Genomic DNA, 27954 nt, shown 5'->3' with positions numbered 1-27954 from the left:
AATCATCCATCCGTCTGATGAGAGGAGCAGTTCTGTGGCCGCCTGCTAACCGACCCAGTAACCATGGTGACCTGTGGCACCACACACACCTCCTGCTGATGTCACATCTGTTAGAGACGAACCGGACATGTGTGTGTGTGTGTGTGCGCGTGATGTCATTGTTGGATCACACAGAAAGTGAAACGGCTAGTGGTTATTCGGTGATAATTGGACCGTCCAACAGTCCAGACTCTCTCTCTCAATCCCCTGACACACACACAATCACTCAACGACACACACACACTCGTTCAGTTTACATCACCTTTACTCAGTGGAACGATGACACCCCCATCAGGACAAACACTGAAACTACAACTGACGCAAAACTGTCTTTAGAAGTGGTGGTGAAACATGACCAGAATAATGAAATGACTGTGAACACACACTTACAAAAAACCCACCGTTTTCACCACACTATCACGGTTACTATGGTAAAGTTTTTTTTTCAACGCTTTGTCAGAATTTTGATAAGCAGCTTAACATGCATTACAGAAATAAGACTGTATAGAAATCAAGAAACACTAAATTATTTAATATCCAGTAAGCATGGTATTATTTCACATTTTTTCAATAAGATTAAGGTACATTGACAAGACTAATAATAACTGTCTGTAGGTTTATAATCTGACTGCAATATTGATAGTGCTATTATTGAAAAATAAAATGTATTTAGGATGTTTATCAGTGATACTAACCGTAAAAAGAGAATTTTCTGTAAGATTGTCTCTAAATACAAGAGCGACTGAATTGGCTACGTCAAGTTCAAACTATTTTAAGTAAAACACATTATATATATTACAACAAGTAATCAATTATAGATCCAATATTGTAGTATAAGTATATATATATTTTTTAATTATTTAAGTCATTGTGGTATTTCGGTGCAAACATGTTGTCTTATAAAGTGACGTAAGTGTTATTCTGGCCAGCAGAGGGCGCTCCGATCACATTGATTCAACATTACAGGTGTGTTTCAAACTGCACTTTCACTTTACAAATCAGAAAACTCAAAGTTTGGATGTTTGTTGTGTTTGAGTGCAGGTGATGCGGCCTGGCGTGATGAATTCAGTCCAATCGTAAAGAGACTCTTCTGAAGATCTTTGTTCTGTCATTTGCGCTATCAATATTATAAGCGGAACGTCAGATCTTTATCTAACATTTGATCATTTGATTAAAGGGTCAAAGTACGCCATAACCAAATCACTCATGACCTTTAGGAATATTTTCCACGCTATTATTACAGTGTTTTTTTGGCGGACTGATTGCCACACATAGAACGGTAACACTGTGGGGTTATTGTGGTGGAACAGTGATTTTGTGCTCACTATGGTTTTACACCGCAAAGCTATTGAACTATAGTAAATTCATGCTTATTTTTTATAAGTGGACTTAAAGCGACACATCTCATGGCTGTTGTTTTATCACAGACAAACACATCACCATCAGTTAAAACGTTCATTTATAACAATCACACAAAATATACATCTAAACCAATAACCAGAAACGACTCTGCTATGACATATGATGTCATAAGCAATATGATATGAAACAAACGTAAATATGTGCTGTTATACTGTAAATCAATGTCCACCATAATAGCCAACATCTCAACCATGTTACCAGGGGCGGACTGACCAGTAGGAGATTCTGTCAAAGTCCAGAACGGCCGCGACCAGGTGCGGACTGGCAGACGTATTATAAACGCGAATGCATGCAACGCGAGTCGGACAAGTATGAATGTAACGCTTAAATTGGCGGAGGACCTATGTTGGCCGAAAAATCCAGGGCCGACTTTGCTTCCCAGTCCGCCCCTGGCTGTTACCGCGATCACATGTTGTTCCGATGTGCAAACACGGAGCTAAAAATCGCAGAATCAAAAAACAGACGCCTCAAAGACGCCAAGGGGTGTGTTTTACGTGCTACGGTAACAGGACTGACTGAAATGGTTAAGACACAGAGAATGTGGTGTTGGTGAAGTGTTGAAATTGTTTGAATGTTGCATAGTGCGCACAACCATGGCTCCAGCGTTGTGGAGGGGACTTGACTCACTTCGACACTTGACGCATCGTCCCTTCTCATATTCCAGCACTTTGAGTGACGGGCTGCGTTCGGAGATGGAACGGCGGTGACGGCCATCCTCTCGCAGTCGGGCCGCCTCTTCTTTTGCATAAACACCCAGTTCCTGAGTGTACCGCCCATACATCTACAGAGAGATAGAAAGAGAGAGACAGTGAGAGAGAGAGATTGACAGTGTTATATTCTGTACACACCCTCCCTCACTGACATTTACCACGGTAAACACGGTATTCACAAAACACTAAAGGGAAAGTCATAACAGATGAATGGGGGGTGTCCTTCAAACTGTGAAAGGAGCTTTTCGTGAAAGACACTTTGACTGTACCAAGAGCAACTGTAGTATGGTATTTTAAGAAGGGATTACCCTGGTAAATTGTGTCTTTTGTGTATTTCTTTTACATTTTATTCTCTCTCTCTTTCACAGACGCACGCCCTTTTGTAATAACAATTATTCTTTCATACAAACCCGAGGAGCAATACAATCCAACAATGTGCGTGTTCTGCTGACATGGTGTGTTTTGTGTTTTTGGAGAAAAGGGGTTTTTAGACTCTTGACCTGCGGAGATCTGAGTTTCCATGCACGCCCAAAAAAGGGCAAAGGTCAATAATCATATTAGTCTTCTGTCACACATCTCTCGCTCTCATATCTCTTTGAAACACCACTTCCCTTAAATATCTCGTCCTCTCTGTTTAAGCGCAGGTGTGTTAGTGACACCTGATAAACTTCCTCAACCCCGTGGCCCTGTTCAACACTTCTGTACTGAATGAAGGGCGTGTTGCTCTGTCAGCAGAAGAACACAGGACAGGAAAAATCTCTCGGAATCCCTCGCCCGCTAAAAAATATCCAGCTTAAACCAGCTTGAAGTGGCAGAAAGACCTGGTTTAAACGGGTTAAAGGGTTGGTGGGGTCTCTCATGTCACCTTTAGCTGGTGTCTGGAACATGACGGTTGGTTTGGTTCTTGGCCCAGGTTCACAAAACATTGAGCACTATTATGCATTAACTAAAATTCAACATCACACAGCTGCTCACAAAATACTGGAATAAACCGACCGAAGACACATGTCACAGTGTTTCAATAATCTTAATAGTCATAATGAACTATTCCTTTAGGTGTTTGTGTTGTGATGTTTAGCAGGTTTTAATGACATAACAGAGAATGATGTGATACTCAAAAATATCACAACCATGGCAGCGCAAAAAATCACTTCTGAAAAGACGTAAATAAAGCAAACGGAAACACAGCAGCAGTAAGAACAGAGAGAATGAAGAGCTATACATCTGTGTGTTTCAACCGACAGCCAGACAACAACAGTCACATGACCACAACAGAAGAATATATATAACAAAAATAACATTTGACACACAGGACGATAGAGATAGAGAGAGGAACATGCTAAAACACACACACAAACACAAGCACACACATGCACACGCACGCACGCACACACACGCGCTAACACACGCACACACACACACTATTGAGAAAAAGGTCTCAAGTCAGATTTACCCAATGCCTCAGCAGGTCATTACAGTCATGTGTGTGTGTGTGTGTGTGTGTGTGTGTTTGTGTGCATGCGTGCGTTTACGTTTTTTTGGCACAACTTAATACTTAAAGCATCCTGGGAAATGTAAATTACAAGAAAACTTTAAAAAGCGCTGCATGCGGTGACACACACAAAAAGCCGTTTGGAAAGCTAAAAAGGTCAACACTAAAACTAGGGGAGAGGAAGAAAAGATGAAGAACAACTGAAAAAAGAAGATATACAAGCGAAACAAACACAGAGAGAGAGGAAGAGAGCGAGAGCGATGTTTGGCTGTACAACAGTAGGTTGATTCATGCTGCAGTGTGAGAAGAATTTCAATTTTTTGGTAAGTGGGAGAAAGGAACAAAGCGAAAGAGAAAAACGACAGGACGAAGAACAGCAGCTCATGTCAGACCGAGAGAAAGAGAAAAGATTTCTCTCTCTCTCTCTCTCTCTCTCTCTCTCTCTGACGGTGCAGCAGGTGTAATACATCACAGCAGCAGAGGAGATGCTCATGAGGTTCTTCACAACTCATCCCAGCAAACTCATTTTGAAAGTCAAGAAAACAGTTTTTTCTTGACATTATTCTGTTTACATGCAGAGATGATTTTAAGAGAAAGCCTTAAAAAGAGAGAGAAAGAGAGAGAAAGGGATAGAGAGAGAGAGAGAGAGGTGTTTGAGGTCCAGCTCTGTGGGTAAGACGAACACAAAGTGAGCTGTTTCGTCTGCACGTGCTCAGATTCATCACTGTGACACCATTCACACAAACACGCAAACACACAGAGGGGGTCTGTCCTATAAGTGTGTGTGTGTTCTGCAGGGTGAATGGTACAGTACATGTTGTCCAGGGTGAGCGTTACACAGCTGTAACAATACTGCAACAATGCGTGAGAAATGAGCGAAATACAACAAACATAGAGCGTTTGTGAGACAAAGATGAGAAACCATTCAATGGATAAAAGTTATACAAAATATGTACAATTATTAAAAAATTAAAAGAGTAAAAAGAACGAAAGTGGAAAATGGTGAGGGGGAAATTATTCAGTTTGGAAGTGAAAAACATTGGCGTAAAGTGTAATTAAATTGTATTTGGTCATCGCCAGAGAACAAAATGAATAAATATTACTTTGAGAATGATTAACATCATGTCCGAAAGATCACAGGGTTACAGTAACAGGGTTGACGCTATTATTGTTGACATTATAATATATATATTAAAAGCTCTTCACTTTTTAATGGAAAAAAAAAAACACATGACACACATACACAAGAGAATTAGAGGGAATAAAGACTCTCTCTCTCTCTCTCTCTCTCTCTCTCTGTTTGTGTGTATAAATCTCAGGATTTGTTTTCATATTTGTGTCTTAAGTCCAAGTACATAAAAGCCAAAGAAACAAGAACAGATTGCTGGAACAATAACACACAATTACACAACAGTCCAAAAGCCTCCGTAGATAATCTTACACAAGCTCATTCATTTAAAAACACTCGCACCTGTGCAGTCACAAACACACACACACACACAAATCCCACAGAAGTGTTGTCATTCCTCACAATGAATAATGATTATTATTCATTCACACATTTATAACTGTTTATTTAGTAATTAATAATTGGCTTTTTTTACAATTATTAACCAAAAACGTATAAATTATTTGAAAAACCTTAATAAAGTTGTTTGTTGTTTTGAAGATATATATTTTTTTATGTTTTCAGAATAAAATCTGTTGGTCAGACATCGGTCAGTTCTTCAGTTCTAAGCTTCCCAGTAGACCTCCGCAAGGAATCAATTACTGTAGACTAGTTTAAATCTAATACAATTAGTATACAATAAAATATAAATATACATAAATATAAATAAAATATAAAATAAATGGTTATTAGCCAGACTGATAACCAAACACAGATCGGATGTTAACTTAGGGTCAGGCCATGCGTCTGATAAAACCGTCTACAAACAGTGTGTGTGTGTGTGTCTGTCTGTGTGTGTCACAATGGATTTTGGAGGAATTCAGAGGTTATCAGACGCAGGACTTACATTGTTATCACGGTTTCACTTTTTTTCCCAATGTACACTGTTTCAAAGAGGCTTGACAGAAAACATTTAAATACATAAAGATAAAAAATGTATCTGCAACAACTGAATGAACTAAATGTGAGTGCATGTGGTGAGGAACAAAATGTGCAGAGATCTTCCGCTGAACCAACCCTTCACTTCTGAGAAGTACCGATCTTCAGACGGACCTGTCGCACAAAACTATTGCACATGAACAAACAACACCTTCATGTGCTGCTCCGGTTCTGAAGTTTATCAGATTACCTGCTCAAACCTGAAGCCAAAAATAACAAAAGAAGACATTCCGTCACTGGATTTGATCCGGATTTAGTGTAAACACTTTGTGTTTTCTCTAAACACATCACTGTGTACATCCACACATCTTTGGTCTCACATGACTACACTACTGCTCGTCACACAACATATTTACCATAAATACAAAAAGATGTTGGGCAAAAAAGACGATAGATAAAATATAACAAATATTTTTAAAAAATCGTTCATATTTCCCCAAGTACTGAACATTTTTACAACAGGGAGCGTATCATTCATTTGTCGCTTAATTAACATGGCGGGTGTGTAGTCAAATTTAACATCACCTTCACGTCATCTCATACAATTGCAGACTCACTTAGTTTTGAGAAAATCTTGTATGTTATATCTTAAATGTAAAAAAACCTGACCCTGTTTGATCAAGGTGTGCGACTGATCCATTTCAATATACCCAAGTGTACCCAAAAATAACGTTTTATTTACAGGTTTGTGGCTCTTCGTTTCTTTTTTTAATTCAGCATTGTAATCTAATGTTTAATGATCTTTTTTTAGATATCTATCACACACAGATATATATCTAAATATCTAGGATCTGTATTAAATCTATTATCATTGACTCGATGAATCGAATCGAGAGCTTGTGAATCGGAATGGGAACATCAGAATCGATACCCAAAAGTGGGCAAACGTATGTTTAATAAAACAAATATAGCTGCAAGCAGAAAATATTGGGGCTCAGGCACTATTTTACCGAACATTCTCATTTTGTAAACACAAGTCAAAACGAAAAACTATTTATTGATCAATATTACTGATCAATGCTTTTTATATTCTTAAGAATCTTGGTTGAATGGTTTTTATTTTCAGTTTTTCAGTCAACAGACTGATATGCTCTTTTAGGCGTTGCTCCAGGGGGATTGTCCCTGTAATAAGTGCACTGTAAGTCGTTTTGGATAAAAGCGTCTGCCAAATGCCCAAATGTAAATGTAAATGTAGATGTAGATGTTCTCATAACAGAATTTCAGATTTAGTCAGAAAAAACTTTAAGAGCAGGAATTGGTCATGGTCGTTCCAGCATCTACAGTCACACGTACAGCACTTCTGCTTTCTTACTTCTTTTATTCTATTAAGGTCTGATAAAAAACCTTCGAGCAAGCATTGGGCGCATTTAGAAATCACAGAAGATGATGCAGATTTTCCAGGAACGTCTGAATGATTGACAGGATGAACACAGAAGAAGATCAACACTCAATGTTTCGGATACTGTTTCTCTCTGTGAATGAGGAAAATCAGTATCACAGCGATGATCATGTCCATCAGTATCACACACAACACCAACACCTCCATAACAACATTCCACAACGATCTCCTTGTTTGTAGAACAGGAACTTGACTGTAAAACCGCAAAATAAGATTTTTAATGATGCACGTTTTCTCGCCAGATCTGTGTTGAAATCCTCGAACATCTTGATTTTGTGGCCGTGTAGGAAATGTCCATATGAGACGATACAGTTTCTTTTACAATGTATCAGTGAAATCTGATTATCATCGATTGTTGGGTTTAGGTCTCAGACGTGATCCAGCTCGGGATGCTCCAAAAAAGTGACAAATAGAAGTTCGATAAATAAGTTTTTCATGTACTCCCTTGCATTTTTCCCTTCGATGCGCTCGGGTAGTCCTACTACTTAAATGTTTTGACGCTTAGAGCGAGACATCAGATCAGGTTTATGTAAGCCAGTTTTGATTGAAGACCCCTTGCAGCCCTCTCCACCCGAGTTATCTGGTCACTGTGTTCTGAGAGTCCGCTTCCATCTCGCTGATAGCTGTTGTCTGAGCTTTTAAGGTGGTCGATTGACCAAGCGAGTCGATTGAAGATCGATTGGCTCTAGAAGTGTAATGAAGTCCTCGGTCATATCTTTTCTGCACTTATCGAGTTCTTTGATAAAAGTCTTGAATGTAAGTTGTGTGGAGACAGGCTCGGTCTCACCATCTTGCCGCCTTCCTGGCCCTGAGATTGTTTGACTTGGGTCTGTTCTAGACCCGCTCTCGTAGATTTGCACATTTTGAATGAAGATTTTGTAATGTCGAAAATCAAATACAAAAAGCGAATCCACCGCTTTTTTAAAGGATTACATGAAATTATGCAGAGCTTCGCATTAACCGACCGGAAGTCCTTCTGCAGTGAAGATTAATTACAGACGCTCTAAAAGTGACAACATAAACGAGCATTACTGCAGTAAACTTCCGATAAACATTCAGAAACAATAGGGCGTCTGTAGATTATGTCTAATACCAAGCAAATAAAAAGTGAGGAGAAGTGTTACTTGGCTAAACTTTTGTCTACAATATTTTTCATTAAGACTGTTTTCATATACCAAGGTCAATATAACATACGCTTTCTTGAAATGCGACCGAACTATATGACCCATTCAACAAATTCAATAATTTGTTTATTTAATACAATTATTAAACAATAACATTCATTTAAATATAAATTGTTATATTATTAGACACTAGCCAAACACGGACCGGAAGTTAACTGCAGTCCAGGCGTGCGTCCCATAAAAGGGTCTATAAAGAAATGATACTGATGCATATCTTAAAGTATTTCTGTGATCTGATGTCATGAACTTCATAAACTGTGTCAAAACAAAAGAATCTTGGGCAAATTTATGATTATATAAAAAACTGTGATGTAACATCAGAAGATGATATGAATGTAGCATTGTGATTGATGGAAATGAATGAAACTTCTCTTCTTTATTTAGTTTTATTTAGTTTTACTGTATTGACTGCTGTTTTTGAGAGTTGTACACTATGTGTTTACAAAAAAGACAATAAAAATATGATTTAAAAAATGTGTCAAATCCAGAGACCAGACTGACGGTGTGATGTCATGTCCGCCTGAAACGGAATGAAACCATCTGATCTGGGTTATGAAACTCTGTGTGTGTGCGTGCTTCACAAACTCCTGAACCCTTCTTTACTCTTCAAAAAAACACTGTTTAACATTAACTGACCCACAAAGACACACACACACTCCAATGATTTACTGGGAAGGAACCCTCATTAAATCTGATGTTAACGTCTCACACACCTGAGAGACGAGTTTGTGTGTGTCTATTTATCAAGGTTCCCATGAGAAATGGAGTGAATAAACGAACAAAAGAGAAGAATGAATCTTTCACTCTGTCTGAGAGAGAGAGATGTAAAGAGAGACAGAAAGAGAACGACACAGTGAGAGAGAGAGAGAGAGAGAGAGAGTGAGAGTGAGACATACAGCTGATTGGTACAGTACAACTCTCTGTATAGAAGAACTTTAAGAAAATGACCTGTAACCATGACGACCACGACCATCAGCCCCCACTGGCCCAAAAGAAGTAAAGATTGATGGAGCGGCACTGGACGCCGTCCAGAAGAAACTTTTTACACACATGTACACTTACACAAGACATTTTCTCACTCACACACAAACACTTACACAACAAACACACACAAGACACACACACTTACACAACACACATACAAGACACACTCACACAAACACACACAAGACACACAGACACACATACAAACAAACAAACACACACAAAACACACACACACACACAACACACACACAACTCTAGAGTTGCAAGAAAGAGAGAAATAAGAGAGACCTGTGTGTGTGTGTGTGTGTGTGTGTGTGTGTGTGTGCGCGTGTACGCATGTGTGCGTGTTGGGTTGGGTATCACACAAATCCATTTAGATAGTATCTTTGTTTAACAAATCAACTACACACCAAGTAAGGCAACTCACACACCTTCAAACACAGGAGTATCAACACAATGTCAAACAATATCCAACCATGTGAATCACAGAACAACCTCATACCACTTCCAATCTGTTCAATTACATCCCATAATTCCTCATGTGAAGTGTATGTATGTGTGAACCAAATGTCGCCACTAAAATAATCATAGAAACCATTTTGGAGCTCAAGGACATTTTTGGTCATCGATTGGGATGAAAAAAACTTAATTTTTCACTTTTATTACAATGCTTAAAGTTTTCTGTGAGTGTTTTGTTTCTAGCAGTTACGAGAATCTTCTGTTTGTATAATAGATTAAAGTCATTATGTCTATAAAAAAGTTCCTCGTTAAACATGATTACATGCAACAAGTACTTGTTTCCCACGTATCACGAAAAAAAATCAATATACTGAGATCTTGTTATTTTCACAAACAAAATGAAAGTAATAAATAAACAGCGCTTTTGAATAAGTCTATTGTACAAACAGAATCTGTAGCACTTTGAGATTTATGTAAATATGACGTGCTCTATAAACAAAATGTATTCTTATTATTATTTCAGTTTAAATTAAACCTGTGACCTTTGAAGATCTCATCTATCAGACGTCTTGCTCTGTAACCATTTAAAAGTGTTCATTTAAAGTAACAATATTAATTATTTTGGAATGATTTACATGTTGTGACCTTGCTGCTCCATCTTTGATTTCTTGTTTGATTTGTTCATCATAACTATTCGTCATTCCTTCATTTTTGTATGTGGGCTTTGCAAAAAAAGTATTAAAATAGTAGAAATTCAGTGAATTTTTTTTTATTTCCTGTAAATTGTCAGTTTAAAAGATTCAAGCTTTGCCATGATTTTCCGACCTTATCGGGAGTTTTTTTGCTTGCTTTCAAAACATTACGATTACGCTCGATTAATAGTGGGAAGCATAAATCCTTATCACAATTAAAATACGATTAACCGCGCAGCCCTAAAACAACGAGAAGCGGTGAGACAGAGTGAAAGACAATAAGACAAACAGACATTTCTCTACAGACAGTTCATTCATTAACTGAACCACCAGATGAGAAGATCAAAAGAAATCAATAATCCATAATGACACGTGTGAAAGCTCAGAGGACACACTTATCAGCTCCAACACACACACACAAGGTTTATTGATCCAATAAACACTTCTAATAAACACATACAGTACACACTCATTTCTGAAAAATTGAAAACACAATTTCTCAATTCTCGACCAAACAAACCGTTGTAAACTATCTGACGGTTCTGTTTAACGTGTTGACAAAATGTTAATGCTCTTTGGATAAAAGCGTCCAAAAAAGTGTAGCATGTAAATGCAACAAACAGGATGTTTCAATACCCATAATGCACTTCAGCAGACGCTCACACTATTCACTAAAAATGGATATCTGCATTTTCTGACAGATCTCAGATCAGGTGCTCTCTTCTGATCGTAGTTGCGTCATTTGAAAACTTTTCAAAGTCTGTTTTGGTTACATTTAGTCTGTATAGTTGAACATTTCACCAGAATGAACTGCAGTCAAATTGAGACGTTCACATAGAGAGTGAGACGTTCACATACAATATAAACACATGCGATTGTTGTTGTGATGATGATGACACCCGGATCTCTAACGCGTCACTGAGATCACTCAGCGGATAATCAGACAACTTCACCTTCAGCCATCACAACAAAACTCAAACCGGCATAAGAAATGTCGTTCCACCAAGAGATTAAAGTAATATATCAATAATAGAGCAAATGGAAACTTTATCTCATGTGCGTCTCAGATGTTTCTCGTGAGAAAGAGTCAGAAATCTGACAACAGTCATGAGAGTTTGAGAAGAGATGTCAACAGTGTGTCAAACTCATTAATTACTGTAATTGAATTACTGTTCCCTTGAGAAAGTAAAGTAAGGGATTACTCTTTTCTGTGATTCAGTTACAGTTACTTCTGATGTATTTGAACTAAACACTGTAATATAATTGTGATGAATATGAGTCTAACTTAAAAATGTCAGCTTTAATGTGTCCTTCTCACATTTGTTATACTTTGGTCAATGAATAAGAATGATTTATGTACTTATTATTATTTGTTTGAATGAACTAAATAAGCAGTTTCATCGAATCAATTCTAATCAAGGTTGATGTAGGTAGAAAGTAATTAGTTATTAAATACTTTTTTGAGGGAGTCATTTGTACTGTAATCTAATTACACTATTGAATGTCATTAGTAACTAGTAATGGATTACTTTTCCAGAGTAACTTACCCAACACTGGTCAACTGAGCTAAGATTTGTCAAGTCTGTGATCAAAAGTCAATATTACTGAAGATCTCAATTAATATGACACATTCCTCATCACATTATTTTACCTTAACAATCTACATTCATTTACAACTTCAGACTCTTCATGTGTTTACACAATTCAACACTTCATTCAGATTTATGAAACACGACTCAGATGTGTGTGCTGAGCGATAACATTCTCACAACAGAGACGGAGTGACTGACAGCTCTGAAATGTAACACACACTTACAGATACACACTCACAATCTCTCGTGTCACAGTGTTGTGTATGCGTTGTGAAACTTCCACGGGCGGCGTGACTTTCTATAAAAACACATAAAAAGAGAAGAAACACTCACCAAAGTTTGCTCATATTGGAGCGCGCGCTGGTCTATTCCGTCTACTGCCATGACTGAAACTCACACACACACACACACACACACACTTCAAGCACTGAGGTAAGATCACACAACACGAGATCTCACTCCACACAAACTCAAACACTCGTGGAAGTGCAGCGCGTCAGCGCGACTGTCGCGTAATGAAACGTTGTGACAGAGTTCGTGTCTCCTCATGAGTGAAAGAAGTTTGTGTTCAGCTGAATATGAGGCGGGATTTACAGTCTCCGCCCACTCGCACACGTTCAGCGCGCGCTGCGCAAGTCTGTCTGCGTATGACGTTAAAGTATCGCGAGATTCATCCGACCGCTCACCTTTGGATTCGCTGTCGCGATATTTACAAGTCGAGACAAATTTTGAAGGTATGCTTTTATTATTTTGTGTTTTTCAGAAACACGCAGAAACACTTCACAATAACCGGTAGTACAATTCCTACATGTTTTAGTCTTTTTAAGCTTTACAACAGTAAACTGTAAGGATTTAATTTACTACAGTTGATCACTTCAATAGTTAATACTTAAAATACTGTAGTATACAATTAAGTGTAGGAATCAGGCTACTATAATATAGTCTGCTACAGTATAATATAGTCTGCTACATGGTATAATTAATTATAATTTACGGCTCTAAAAATGTAAGATTCACAAGTTTAATATACATTACTTATAGGTACACTTAACCAAACTGCACCTTTGTATATTATTTATATTTGTTATCCTTAAGGTCCTTTATTGTTCCTTTTTCTTCTATATTTCTTGTGTTGTGTACTGTATGTATTGTGTTTTTAAGACAATAGAGGAGCCAATGTAACCAAAACAAAATTGGCATATAAACCTGATTCTGATTCATAAATAACATGTAGATAAAATAAGTCAGATGTGTGAAAGATGTATTTGTGCTGTATATAGATGTTTAGTGGTGTTTGCGCTCATATTAAAACTCATTCAGCAGATGAAGAAGAAAGTTAAACCTTGATGAAACTTTATCAGCTTTTGTTTAAGACTGAGGTTGACTTACATTGGTCAATGAATAACGTTTATTTGTACATAAACACCAAAAATAGAATCTATACGCAGAAAAAAAGCAAATAAAAGACGTCAAAGCAGATTCAATGATCTTTCATTGTCATTTTTTTCATTCCTGCAGTAAAATATTAAACTGTTGGTACTTTTCCAGGAATCATGAGATGAAGCACTCATTGTGTTCAATGTAAATTTGTGGTCAGATGAATTTGCTTGTAGCGGCCATGAAGAACTCTGCTAGTGTTTTTTTTAACAAACAGATTTAAAAATACCCAACAAATAATAGCAGGAATTGTCTCCATCCCGAACTGACCCCTGTCACTTTAAAATACAAACACTTTTCATAGGCACTTACATTTATTTGTCTAGCCCTCACATTTACAAGTAGGAATATATTTAAAGCAAAAAGATTATTCAGTTGTGTGTGTGTCTAGCAAAGCTCTGGAGTTAATATGATGATAAACAGTGACTTTAATAACCTGTGAGGGATGGTTAATGATTATTATAAGCATTTCTGTGGAGCGTGAGAAACTCTAGACATTTTTGTGAAGAATTTTTGTGTTCCGAAGAGGACAGTCTCAACTCAACTCATCTTTATTCATATAGCACCAATGATAACATTAATTGTTGACCAGGGTGCTGGACAAACAAAGAAATGGTCAATCAATAAACCCAAAGTTGCTGCATATTTGAATATTTCTAATGATTTGAGGAACATCACAAGCTTGCATCTGTCTCAACTTTGACCTTTGACATCCCTCTCTGACCTCTAGTAGAGTATAAACCGGTAGACAGGTCAAAGGTCATGTGAGATTTTGAAACAAAACCTGTGAACGAGCCACCATAATGTCACCATTCCATTTTCTTCCTTTATATTCCATTTACTGTCATTTCACGGGCATTTCTCAACACATCATGACAATGGATGAACTTTAAGTGTGTGTTCAGTATGTGTACTTTAAACTATTGAAATGATGGTCTGTTAATTTATTTACTTTTTCGAAGAATTGATCCTTTGGGTGTATTTTTAGAAACACACAACCCTTATCCAACACACGCACACACACACACGCACACACACGCACACACACATGCCTGTATCTTTCAGATTCCATTCTCAATTCACTTCTTATTACTGACAAAGCATCAGCCAATCAGAGGACAGAATTTTGGCCAGTCACATACACACACACACAGATTAAGTTTACCGTGAACAGAATGTCCTCAGGTGATTTCTCTCTCTCTATCACCTGTATTACTGTATATTTAGGGGCTGAGCTATGGCCACTACTGATTCTGCTAGTTTTCTTCTTCTTTTTCCAAATGGGAGTCTATGGCAGCCCTATCAACCGTTATTTGGCACACTTGTTGTGTTGGTGCTAAATAGTCCTGTTACCAAGTATGGGGTCTCTAGCAGTCACTCTATAGCACCACAAGCAGTTCAAAAATACACGTTGTAAGCGACTGTAACTTTTGAAGACCATTGATCTACAGAAGTTCTATTCTGCAAATGGCATCCACTCCTACTGCTCATAAACATTCCATGTGTTATATTAAAACTCCGATCATTACTTCAGCGGCCATCTTGAAAGGTACAGTATTGCATTTCTAGTCCTAGAAATTGTCATCGTTTATTTGGAAAAACGGCTGACACGATCTTTGGACAGAGGTGCACAGACGTTATCTAACATGGATCTGAGGCCGTATCTTGGCTATTCTTCAATCTATCGGTATGAAACTCGGTATGCTTCATTGACACCTCGGAGTGGGGGTCCGTGCTAAATATGGGAACAGCGACACCAATGGGCAGCGACAGCTATTTTTGCTCGTAACTTTGGATATGTTTATCAGAAAACCGTGATCTCTGTGTCTACAGATTCCTCAGGCTCACCATTTTGAAATCTGTCATAAATCGTCATATCTTGAATCAGATGATATATTGTCAGGAAATTTGGTATGCGTCATTGAGTTTTTGTCCCGGACGTACCTGTGAAGTTTCAAGACAGCACCCACTAGCGTTCATGAGATTGCTTATAACTCTTGAACACTTTGCTGAAATTATTTTTCTGACGGTATTTTTTTCTCCTGGTCGTGCCGATTCGATTGGTGCTTAGTTTATAATTTTCTTACATTTGGTTCATAACTTATTGTAAAGCATGTGAAAAACAATGTTTTTTCCACTGCTGATTTGACAAATGTCGTCCCATTTTTTCCAAGCTCCGCTCGTATGATCTTTGGACCAACTGCACAGAATTGGACAAATTCATTTTTTTAGTTGGCCAATTTTTCAAGAAATACCTCTTCAAAGTTGACAGTTGCCTGCGACATTGTATCTTTCTCGTAAAAAAACATATCTTAACAGATGTAATTATTTTAACAAGCAAGTCAACTGAGTGGCAAAACCAGATAAACCGCATGTCTTAGGTACAAGAGGTCACAGGTTCGAAGCCCAAGTAGTGTGTTTAAACGTAAAGTCTATAATTTGATTTCATTCTCTATGATTTGTCATCAGTTTGATCTCATTCTCACCTATTCTCCATTTCCTATTTACTTCTGCTCTTGTTGCCCTGTGCTGCCCTGTGCTGAAAGAAAATCACTCTCCACACAGTTTAAATAAATAAAAATTTAAAGTTGATCCTGTTTAATTCGTTCTTCAATTGACCTACATGTTCTCTAATCTTATCAAATCTAATTCCTAAATCATTATTTCTCAAAGTTAATTTGAGAATCAGTTTCAGAAGATTTAATGTCTAATTCTGCATTATTTAAATAATGAACACATGCAGTGAAAAGACAGACACGATGCTTACGGTTCATTACTGTTCATTTTTATGAAATCAGGATTTACAAGGATTTTTTTAATGTTGGTGTTTTTCTCTTTGTCATTTGAAACATTAACTTAAACTTGTACAAAACTACAATCTAGAAACTTGTTATTGTTTTTTCTTTATTTTGTTTAAGGCTTATTTATTATTTTAACCAATAAAATAAACTTGTTAATGTAACACATTTGGTTTAATGACACAGATATCTGAATGAATCTCTGTCGCCACCTGGAGTCCTGAGGTTTGTTAACAACGAATCAAAACAAATCACGTTTTTAATACAATTCCAGCCTGAATTCGACATAATTTCTGCTCTTATTTCTGAAAATAAATAAACTTCATGTTCTCCTAGTCTAATGGAAAACTGGGTAAAAAAATTGTGGTCAATAAAACATTATTTATCATCAATGAATGTTAATTGACATCCATTTTAACAGCACCAAAATAACCCTCATTATTGCATTGTTTGTAGTTTGTATTCAAATATGAAGAAGTACTGTTGCTGTGCTCTTCTAACTTTTATGTTGGGCTTCAATGCAATTAATTTACAGATATTTAACTTGAAGCAGCACACAACATTATAAACCAAAATATTCTTAAATCATTTTGAGAAATAAATAATAATGAGTACTGTATTGTTTTTGTCAGACTGGATTTGAATCAGGTTGATCAGGGTCACTTTTAATTGTCAAGAACAGGGCGGAGCTCTCCAGCCTACTGGAAGACAGAATAATGTGTTTTAATGTATGGAGCGTTACTGATCTGAGGTGTTTGGTTAATGTGTGACGTCGCTGTGAGGATCCAACAGTTTGTGAAGTTCAGTCTTCTCGCTTTTGAAGTTGTTAGCACCCGTCCCACAGTCCTGAAAACTGTCCAGCACAGGACGTAACTTCAACCCCTCGTCTGTCAGAGAGCCCTCCACTGCTTTACGCAGCTATAACACACACACACACAAGTCACCTCATGAACACACAAACACGGTCACAGATAAATGACTTCAAAACACATCTTTTATTTTTATGTTATTTCTAGGTGACCTCTGACCTCTTTCAGTGAAACCACCCCAATAAGTCGACCGATGCTGGTGACGTAAGCCTGATCCAAACTCAGCACAAAGAACATAGTGTGAGCCTGTCAGACACATCAAGAGATCATCAATAAATGTGTGTTTGATTTGAAACATCACTCAAAAGTCAAACAAACACACACAATCACACACACACATCCACATGCGCATACATACACACGACACACAAACACAGACATACACACACAGAGACAAACCCACAGTCACACACGTCCACGCTAACATGCACACACACAGTCAGTCACACACACACTAACACACTCACCTTGTGCAGTGAGGTGCGCTCCACCAGCTGGAAAGGGGCGGGGTCAATCTTACAGTTGTTGAAGTTCACCTGCTCGTCAAGCTGTAGCCCCTCCCACTCCTCAATCTGCATTCACAAGAAATACACAAGACATGATACGTGTGTGTGTTACAGCATCATTACGGCATGACACAAAGATTTTATAAAGAAATAAAAAGGAACAGTAGATCAAGACTATTAGGGATCAGTATGAATAGAAAGCATCTTTATGTTCTTAAGTGTGTGCCTAAGATCCTATAAGCCTTTCAACCTCCCATTAAAACTATGAAAAACTTGAATTACTTTTACCTCAATTCAATTAAAAGTAAACGTGTTTCTGTGTGTGCTTTATTTTCTCACCTCTCGAAGTGTCACTTCGTCCTCTGAGTCTGAGTCGTCCTGTAGAGATACAAAGAGAAGATTAAAACACACACCACACATGGCTAGGAGATGGAAACAAGAATGGCAATGTTTACTACGGGGGTTCTCAAAGTGGGGTCTGCGACGTGTGTCTAGGGGGTCCGCAAAATTATTTCTGCACTGCGTGAATCATTTCATCCCTACTAACTAAACTATACTATAATAACTACAAATAATTCATATGTGTGTGTGTGTGTGTGAACGCTCACCTCTATCATGATGCTCTGAGCGTCCCCACAGAACAGATTCTTTATGCTGAACTCTGGAAGAGAGAGAACACTTCTATTACCATGGTTACCGCAGTTCAAGCTGAATATTGAGTTTGGGTTGTTTTATAATAATAAAATACTGTTTCGGCTATGACATCTGAGCACATTATAGTAAAGAACAGAACTGAATATTTCATTTCATATTCAAGACAGCAGTAGAAATCTACTCAAGTGAAATCCATTCAATCTTAAGAACAAATCTCAGGTAGCATGAGGTGATACGTGTTTGTGTAAACGTGCGCTTACTTTTATGAACGTCGGTGTCTGTCTCAGTGACAGATGATCTCTTCAGAGCCGGTTTGTGAGGTTTAGGAGAAACAGGACGAGCAGAAGGGCCTGGAGATTCCTCAGAGGACCTCTATAACACAGTGAAACAGACTGTTGCTTCGCCCGACCTTTTTATACACTGCAAAAAAATGCATTTCTTAAGCATTTAATCCTGTTTTCTAGTAAAAAATATCTAAAATTCTTAAATCAAGATGCATTTACTTGACAAGGTAATAAATTCTGTCATCATTTACTCACATTCAAGTTGTTCCATATCTGTATACATTTCTTCAAATCTGAAACAAATCTTTCATAGGTTTTTGTTCGGTTGATGACAAAAGATAAGATATTTGAAGAACAGTTCTGGGACACTTTTTACTACCATAGTATTTTTTCCTACTATGGGAGTCAATGTGGGCAAGATCTGTCTGGTTATAAGCATTCTACCAAATATCTTTCTCTGTGATCAACCGAACAACAAAATGTATACAGATTTGGAACAACTCTAAGGCGAGTAAATGATGACAGATCTTTCACTTCTGTGTGAAGTGTCCCTTTAAGATAAAGGTGAAACTAAATTCAAGATTATTTGTCTTACCATATTGGCAGATATGTTTGCTTGTTTTAAACGTATTACATTGTGTAAAACACACATCATCACAACGTGTGGATTACACTTTGTGAAGGAAGCAGAATTCGTTTAAAGTCAGAGGTCAACTGAGCTTTGTTGAGCGTCTGACCTGGAAGTGAACCTCACGGCTGACCTCAGACGCGTGTTGTCTCTCTTCGTCCACAAGATCTCGCAGGTGCTTAGCGTGCTGCTTTAGGAGTGTGCGTATCTGAGCGCGCTCAACAGATCCCAACAAGATCATAGAGTCTGAGAGACACACAAAGAGATATTATAAAGATCATTTGTGTGTGTGTGTGTGTATGTGTGTGAAACAGTATTGCTTGTGTGTACCTTCAGATTTCACCAGCGGCAGCTTCTTAAGATTTCCCGTCCGGAGGATCTTGAGCAGATCTCTGTAGGTGGACTTCAGAGTGATGTACCGAACGTCTCTCACCATGAAGTCCTCCACATGAAGATTATACTTCCTACAGAGAAAGAGAGAGAGAGTGAGAGATCGAGTGAGATAAAGGCGTCTCCTTGACACACTTTGACGTGTGATCCATTCATAAAGCAATTTATTTTACATTTTATAAACGTTATCAAGTAAGATGATCAAGGAGCTTGTCTCTTGGACCGATGGATGGGGAGAGAGAGAGAGACAGAGACTCACTCCTGGTGACCCCAGCCGAGCTCGGGCAGGTACGGCAGTTTCTTGAGGCGGATGATGGAGTCATAGATGGACGGCTGGAGGTTCTGTGAGATGATGTTGGACAGTATGACAGCAATGAGGATGGGCAGACCGTATCTGATCTGACCCGTCAGCTCTATCATGATCACAGCGGTGGAGATGGTGTGAGTGATGCCCGCCGTCAGTGCCGCAGCGCCTGCAAACACACGGCAGGTGGATGAAGAGATGTTTCTCAGGTCACACACATGAGGTCAGATGGGAGTCTGAGTGACTCACCCACGACGGCGTAAGCTCCAGGAATTATGGGATGGACGCCGTGTTCCGTTTCAAAGCCATCCGGAAACAATGTGGCCATACCTTCACCCACCAGACGGCCGAACGCGGCACCTGAAACACACGCGCACACGTGTGAATTATATCACAAATCACTTTTAACGTTGCAAAATGTTCTGGAAAATGACAAACTTACCAATAACAAACACAGGAACAAATGAACCGGCCGGGATAGGAAGAGTTATGGACAGAGCCGACATCCAGAACTACACAACAGAACGAAAAACATGACACACACTGAATAACAACAATCAAAACACCTGTTAAAGATGACTTGTGTGAGTGTGTGTTGACCTTCATGATGATAAACACACTCAGGATTATAAAGACGTTGGCCTGTGGATGTTTCCAGGCAGATAAATGATCATGCGGATGAAAATCTTCTACGATTCCTTCCTTCGACCACGTTCGGTTGTCAAAAAATGAAATCAAGGAATCTCTTTGTGTGAGCTATGAGGAGGAAGTGATGTCACACGTTTGCAAACCTTTGATTTCTGATTTACAAGGTCAAAAGATGAATCTGCATTTAATACTTTCATCTCTGTAGTGATATAGAGTGATGTTATGTTAAACGTGTGCGTGTGTTGCCCTGTTTTTATATTACTCCTGGGGACTTGCCAAAAAAGATTATAAATCATAAAAAGCAAAAAAAAAATCTATGATCTTTAAGTTTATGGGATAAAATGTACAGTTTGTACAGTATAAAAATCATTATGGCTATTGACTATCCCCACAGAGATAATAAACCACATGTGTTTGTGTGTGTGCATGTGTGTGTGTTACCTGTCCAGCCATAAACTGTCCAAAGCCCGGAGGGAAAGTGAGTGATGATATAAACACTGACACCAGACCAGAGTAAATGAAACAGCTACAAACACACGCATTCTCATGTTTATCTTGTTGTGTAAATACAGACAGACTTCAGATCAGTTTTTATTTTATCACACAGACAGGACACTCACTTTGTCAGGAGGAAGTTCTTCATAGCTTTTTGTTTCTTCACGAATAGAGCAATCTTCCCATTTAAATACACAAATAAAGCTCCACCAAACCCACATGCTATTCTATAGAGAGAGAGAGAGAGAGAGAGAGAGAGATTACGTGATAAAGAAACACAAGATCTGTGTTGTTGTTACAGTTTTATTTGTCGAGCTTTCAACGTTTTTAAATGAAGGTTTACTAAATGATCTTCATAATATGATGTGTTTCTTTTCAGGTGATATTAAACACAGAACACAACACAAGTGTATTCTGAGCATCAGATCTTTTAGAACACAGTTTATGATGTCATGTCATACAAGAGAAACTACATGAGACTTCTGCATCACATGACCATTTAAACACATGAGGGTAAAAATGTGATTCAAAATAACAATAAACATTTAACTTTAGCGTGAAAAAGACACTTTTACTCTCTGTGTGAAATATTAAAGATGATAAACTGACCCCATAACAGCAAACGCTGGAAGCTCCTGAAGGTCAAAGGGATACTCGAGCCTGAACTTTGTTGGGAAAAGAGCCATGATGGTCTCTGAGACAGAGAGAGACTCGTGTGTTATGGATGAAGTAAGGGATGAATCTTATCCTACATGAAAATCCTTTGATTTTCAGAGACCACCCAACGCAAAGTGCATTAAAATTCACACTTATCACATGGTCATTTAAAGTTTTTTGTCTTACTTGACAAGAAGAATCTTGAGTGTTTGTCTAAATACCTTTAAAAAAACTAGTGTCTCTAGTCTAACTGTACCGACAGACAGTTTTGTGATGTATAATGATGTTTCACCGTTTCAACATAATTATTAGCCTTTGGATATTTAACGGAGAGAATCTGCGAATTAAGCGTGTACGATGTTTTCACCACAATATAATATTGTGAATACACACCTTCCTCTTTGTTCCACACGGCCAGCAGTCTGAAGATGAGAATGCCAAACACAGAAGACATTAACCCTCGCCAGTAGTTTCTTACCACGAAAAACACTGACGTCACCTCGATGCTGAACAACACGCCTGAAACACACACACACACAATACACAAAAACAATAATATAACATGATTTAACAATCAACTTTAGGCTTCTGACTGGTTAATACATTTATAGACAATTTCAGATTGTTCTGCAGTAAAGCAAACATGACCTCTGACCTCCGACAGGAGCAGCGAAACAGCAGCCGATCCCGACCGCACATCCAGCCGTGAGCATCTCCAAGTTTCTGGCCTCATTCTGTTCAACACACGACACATTTCTCAGATATAGACATGGACAGTTTTATATGAACAAGAAAATGTGTCATTTCCGTAATAAAACTTCATATTTGTATTTGTTTTGTATAATTATATGCAGTGTTGGGTAAGTTACTCTACTCTGAAAAAGTAATGAATTACTAGTTACATATTCAATAGTATAATTAGATTACTGTACAAATTACTCTACAAAAAGTATTTAATTACTTGTTACTAATTTCTTTCTATATCCTACATTAACCTCGATTAGTTCAGTGATTCAAGGATATTCACGGCTCTTTTAATTCATTCAACATAACTACATAAAGTACTCTTATTTACTAACCAAATGTGAGAATGATACATTAAAGCACAGATTTTAAAATTAGCAAATATAACACAAAGTATTTAGTTTTACATCAAAAGTAAAAGTAACAGTAATTAAATAACTGTTAATAAAATAAAAGTAATCCCTTACTTAATTAATTTTTAGTAATTTAACATCCAAAAGTGATTATACGTACATTATGCGTTTAGTATAATCTTCTATTATATTTTGAATTTCTGTTACCTTCATTCTATTTTTCATTATTTATGTAACTTTGAGATGCTACTTTTAAAGACGCTATACAAAATAAAGTTATCATTATTATTTTATGACGCACACGGTATGTCTTTCATGTACCTTGTAAATATCACTGAAGAAAGACATGAATTTACAGAGGAGAGCGGCGCACAAAGCACCAAAGTGCACGAACGGCCCCTTTAAGACACAAACACACATTTCATCATCAGCTTTTACGAAACACAAAAACACACTACAACAGAAAAACTCATGAATCAATGATCCACATGAAATAAAATGTATAAAGCACATTTAACTTCTGTCAATTCTGCTAAACAAATTAGAATTAAAACTCTTGCATTGCGTTGTTGTAATGTGTTGAGTGTGCGTTTGTGTTCACCTCTTTGCCCACAGGCAGTTCACTTCCCAGCACACAGACGAGACTGATGACTTTAACCGCTAATGTTTTCAGAGTGAGGTATTCTTTCATCATCAAGCCTCTGAGGATGATCTTTATCTCGGGAATCCCAGATCCTGAAACACACATTGATCAAAAATTACAAACAAACAAACTAAATATCACCCAGTGAGACAACTGTGGCAGAGAACAGGAGCATTCGTGAGATGCTAGTAAAGAACGAGGACCAGTTCTCCTCTGGTCAATTACTTCAGGTGTCTTCCTCATGTCAGCGGGTTTGTGTGATGGTGACGTACACCACGTGTCATCATCTTACAATCATATCTGTGTATTGTGTGTGTGTGTCTCACCAGAAGCCTGAGGTGCCAACATCTGTGTGAAACCTGCAGCGAACAGCATGAGCAGCAGAGGGAAGGTGATCCACGTCAAATACTGCAACATCACATTACTGTCAGAAAGATGATAGAGAAACCTGTGCGCTGGAGAGAGACAGAGAGAAAACACTCAGCACCAAATCAAACGCAATTCAATGGGCGGTTAAAACATGCTAAACACACGCTGGCACACACGCACTGACCGTCCATGAAGAGGAAGATGAAGATATCCATGAGGAAGCTGAGGAGTGCCAGAGCAACTCCCAACAACATGAGAAAGATCCAGTCGGCCCCGATCCATGACAAACACACCCGACGACAGCACGCTGCCCACGCTACACAAACAGAGAAGGTGTTACCCATAATGCAGCACTGCACATCTGTCTTATCACAGGCCCAGAGCCGTCCAGAGAGAGAGTTGCGTCAACTTCGTTGACTCCATTGGAACGGTTCATGGAGGCTCTCAAGATTTCCCAGAAGTTACCAGTAACGCATGGAGCTGCGACTGAACAGACCAGCTGAGGTCAACTTTTAACCCATTTAAAGACGAAAGTCATTTAATGAATAAAAAAATGAAAGAAATAAAGCATTTAAAGAGAAAACATCACTTCCTGGATCTATCTGAATGCTCCGTGAATCACGTGACGCTCCAGTGTTTTGGACTTCCGTTGGCAGAACTCTCTCTCATAATGACTCTGCACGGGCCCACACAAACACAGCAGGTGTTACCCATGATGCATCACTGCATTATCAGCAGGGTTTTCCTGGCTCAAAATGAGGTGCTTGCCAACCTGATCTTGTACACACACACACCTAACGTTACTACTGTACCAAGTGGCTTAACCAACCTGACTTTCACATATTAAAAGTTCTTATAAAATAAGATGAAAATGACAATTATGTTGTTATATAAAACTATTAAAAGTATTAAGTTTTATTTAACCAAACAAAAATGTTGTTTTTAATCATATAAAGCTTTTCTATCATTGTCAACTGAATGAACCAGACTTACTAAAGCTCGTTCACATCCTGATTCTCTGAGGTTCACTTTAAATGATTCAATGATCTCTTGTATTCGCTACTGACAAAAAGTTCAATAGTTTAAATGAATCGGTTCAAACGAGTCATTCGTCTGCGAGTCGTTCTGAACGCGATGTGCGCTTATACTGGCGAACTCGCTGTGTACAGTACAAACTGATTCAACGGTACGACTGCACAGCTGAAGACATTACAATGATGTACTTCATGTTTATTCAAGAAATCTCAAGAAATTAAACGTACTCGTATACAAAACAAACAGCCGTCAAACACATTCTGCTCTTGTTCTGCAACTCCTTTTATTGGCTCAGTGTGCTGATAATGAAACAGCGCGCCACTGTGGCGTAATGCCGCAACTGCACTTACAAATGACAGCACGCAGCATTTCTTGTGTAGACACACGACATAGTTTATGCGAGAGTCTGCACGACAATTTCTCCTTTCAGGAAAAACTCTGATTCAGTAATGCATCCGGTCATCAGGTATATTACTAATATTACTTGATTTTGATACTTAAATTTATATTTTGCTTTTGTGAAGCTCTGTTTAAACTATACTTTATTTCTGTTTCATATATTACTAATTCACTTTAACTTTGAACTACACGGGTACATATTACTTTCTATTTTAGATTATTACTTCTATTTTACTTCTGTTTGTATAAATACTTGCACTATTTGAACGCAGCCCAGCGATGATATAGAGAGAGAGAGAGAGAGAGAGAGAGTGTGAAAGAGAGAGAGAGAGAGAGAGAGAGAGAGAGAGAGAACATTCTAAAATAGTAAAAAACATCTTTGACTCATCTGTCGTTTGTGTGTAAACTTTGGTATTGATGTAAAAACATCAGGTTGTGATTTGACTCACGCCTTTGACGCTTGACGCTTCGTCCCTTCTCATATTCCTGCACTTTTACAGACGCGCTGCGTTCAGGTGTGTAGCGTCGGTGACGCGCGTCTTCTCGCAGTGGAACGGACTCTTCCTGAGAAACACAAACATACAAACAAACGCCTTTAATTATTTACAAACATATTATTTTTACTGGTGCTTTACATCAGCACAAGCGTTAATGAGTGTAGCTGTGCGATATTATTAGATTCTCAAACCACAACAACGGGCTTTACGGATTCTGACAACTGCCTAAGAAAGTCACTGTGGTGAGCAAATAAAATAAGTATTTATTATTTTGAAGTGAACTGTCCACTTAAACGTTGTGTTTTGGAAGCCATCATGCTGGGTTCACACCAAACGCTTTGACTTTGTATGTAATTTCTCGCGCAGAACGTTTAATTCGCGTTTGGTGTGAACCCAGTGTTAGTTAATCGTTCGTGCACTGGAAGACATTCGAGCTTTGACGCTTGTGCGAACGTTGCGTTTCAACTGAATCAGCAAGTATAGCTTTTTAATCAAAGGTCAAACTGAATGTATGCGTTGTGTGCTTTGCTTAAACCGATCGATCGCTATAACCGCGAGAGCAGACTGTCTGCTCCGTTTGGAAATCGCACTCTCGCGATACTTTGATTGGTCTGCGCATCGCCGCATATGGTCACGCGCCAAACGCCATATTGAACCAGTACAGTTAACGGGGAAACTGCCGTTTTAATGCATAAAATGCTAATTCACATCTCGCAACAGAATTACGATAAATTGAGCATTTAAATCGTTATTTTCTTCAAAAGTTCAAATAAATTCTGTTTTAGTTATTTCTTGTCATACATTTGAAAAGTATAGAGCTGGATTAGTGATGTTCTAGCCCAATAATAATTTGACTAACTTTAAGGAAGGAATGACGAACTTTTTCCATTTTTAACTGTACATTTTATTATTATAATATTTAAGACACTTTCTTATAGAACTGTTGATTCTTGAACACAGATGCACTTCGGTGTTTGTCCAGCAGATGGCAGAAACCTGCAGCCGTTGAACCCCAGTGCAACACACCTGTACAGAATGCTTGAATCTCACCCCAGTGGTTCTTCACAACACCATAATGATTTTTTCTCTCTGTTTGTAGCCTGTTTTCACATCCTTTTTTCAAAAAAATGTTTCCATTATAAAGAAAATGTTTTCCATTAGGGTGTTGTGGAGAACCACTGGTGTGAGATACAAGCATTCTGCACAGATGTGTTATTATAAAGAAAGTGTTTTCCAAGTATTCTTCAGAAAATATTTTGTGATCATTTTCTCTCAACAACAGTTTGTAATAAATATGAAAACATTTGACAGACATACATGCATTACTGACACAACCACACAGATTCTCATCTGATTGACGACTTCAATAAAACCATCATAAACATGCAACACTTACCACAGTGTGTTCATACTGGAGAATACTCTGATCACTTCTGTCCACAGCCATGACTCACACAAACACACACTCTCTCTCTCTCTGCGCCTCACACACAGAGGAGAGGTCACACCAGACGTGTGTCGTTGCTTCAGTGTGTGTCGATCGATGTGTCTCTGTAGCAACATTTGTGTTTTATAAGTGGAAAAAGTTTGAGGTGAGTTCAATTTGAGGCGGGGCTTACGGAGAGAAACTCCGCCCACCAAAGACTAGAAATGGGCATGAGTGTTCTCGAGTCATCAGAATCTAAATCTTACACTAGCATTTTTAATTCATACGCATCGCGAGTTCACGAGAATCGTCCAAAGACGTCCGGTCACCTCGAGCTCATAAACACTTCATGGAAATGTACTTTTATAGAGTTTATTCTCACAAATCATTGTTTACAGGTAAACACACACACATACACACTGTTATGTATGGATTTAGTTTTTCAGGAAGAAGTGAAATATTTTGTTTTTATGTTTTCATGGTCAACAGAATGTAGGAGTAGAACACACTTTCAGATGAAGAAGAGATCTCTGAACATATCGTGTCCACTTCTGTTTTAACAAAACAACAGGAACATCACACGGCAAGATACCTCCAGAAAACACAAGTTGTAAGTAGGTTTGAGTCTGTGATAGATTCTCATAGGTTCTGTGCAGTGTTGGGTGTCACTAGTTACTAAGTACAAAGTTACTGTAATTGAATTACTTTTCTCTTTAAAAAGTAAAGTAAGGGATTA

At 38.1% G+C, this 27954-nt stretch overlaps 2 protein-coding genes across 5 annotated transcripts in view; both read right to left on the bottom strand.

Moving 5' to 3' along the window:
- The window catches only part of LOC130428788 (chloride channel protein 2-like), a 37325-nt gene extending 24709 nt beyond the window's left edge, over window positions 1-12616 (bottom strand). For all 3 annotated transcript variants that reach the window (XM_056757032.1, XM_056757034.1, XM_056757033.1), the window contains exons 1-2: window positions 12416-12616; window positions 2089-2242 (exon numbers count right to left, since the gene is read on the bottom strand). In XM_056757032.1, coding sequence (XP_056613010.1) covers window positions 2089-2242; window positions 12416-12466 — 205 coding nt within the window. In that variant the 5' untranslated portion in view covers window positions 12467-12616. The remainder of the gene's footprint in view (window positions 1-2088; window positions 2243-12415) is intronic.
- Window positions 12617-16402: 3786 nt separating this feature from the next.
- LOC130428791 (chloride channel protein 2-like) lies at window positions 16403-27463 on the bottom strand. Of its 2 annotated transcripts, none has more exons than XM_056757040.1 (23): window positions 27189-27463; window positions 25745-25859; window positions 24046-24177; window positions 23819-23947; window positions 23451-23584; window positions 23171-23248; window positions 22408-22486; window positions 22146-22271; window positions 21705-21789; window positions 21221-21322; window positions 21042-21126; window positions 20553-20708; window positions 20395-20464; window positions 20202-20312; window positions 19908-20121; window positions 19589-19722; window positions 19392-19504; window positions 18607-18718; window positions 18301-18353; window positions 18032-18070; window positions 17654-17758; window positions 17346-17432; window positions 16403-17235 (listed from the first exon to the last, which is right to left on the bottom strand). In XM_056757040.1, exons 1-23 carry the CDS (start codon window positions 27237-27239, stop codon window positions 17077-17079), a joined length of 2469 nt encoding a protein of 822 aa, XP_056613018.1. In that variant the 5' UTR covers window positions 27240-27463; the 3' UTR covers window positions 16403-17076. The 2 variants fall into 2 exon arrangements, with proteins under 2 accessions (XP_056613018.1, XP_056613017.1); XM_056757039.1 differs by having other exon boundaries at window positions 19368-19504; window positions 27189-27460.
- Window positions 27464-27954: the final 491 nt, after the last annotated feature.

This window comes from Triplophysa dalaica, chromosome 9 (assembly GCF_015846415.1).
Source record: "Triplophysa dalaica isolate WHDGS20190420 chromosome 9, ASM1584641v1, whole genome shotgun sequence".
Classification (NCBI taxonomy): domain Eukaryota; kingdom Metazoa; phylum Chordata; class Actinopteri; order Cypriniformes; family Nemacheilidae; genus Triplophysa; species Triplophysa dalaica.
The sequence above is the reverse complement of the archived record's forward strand: the minus strand, read 5'-3'. Positions and strand labels throughout refer to the sequence as shown.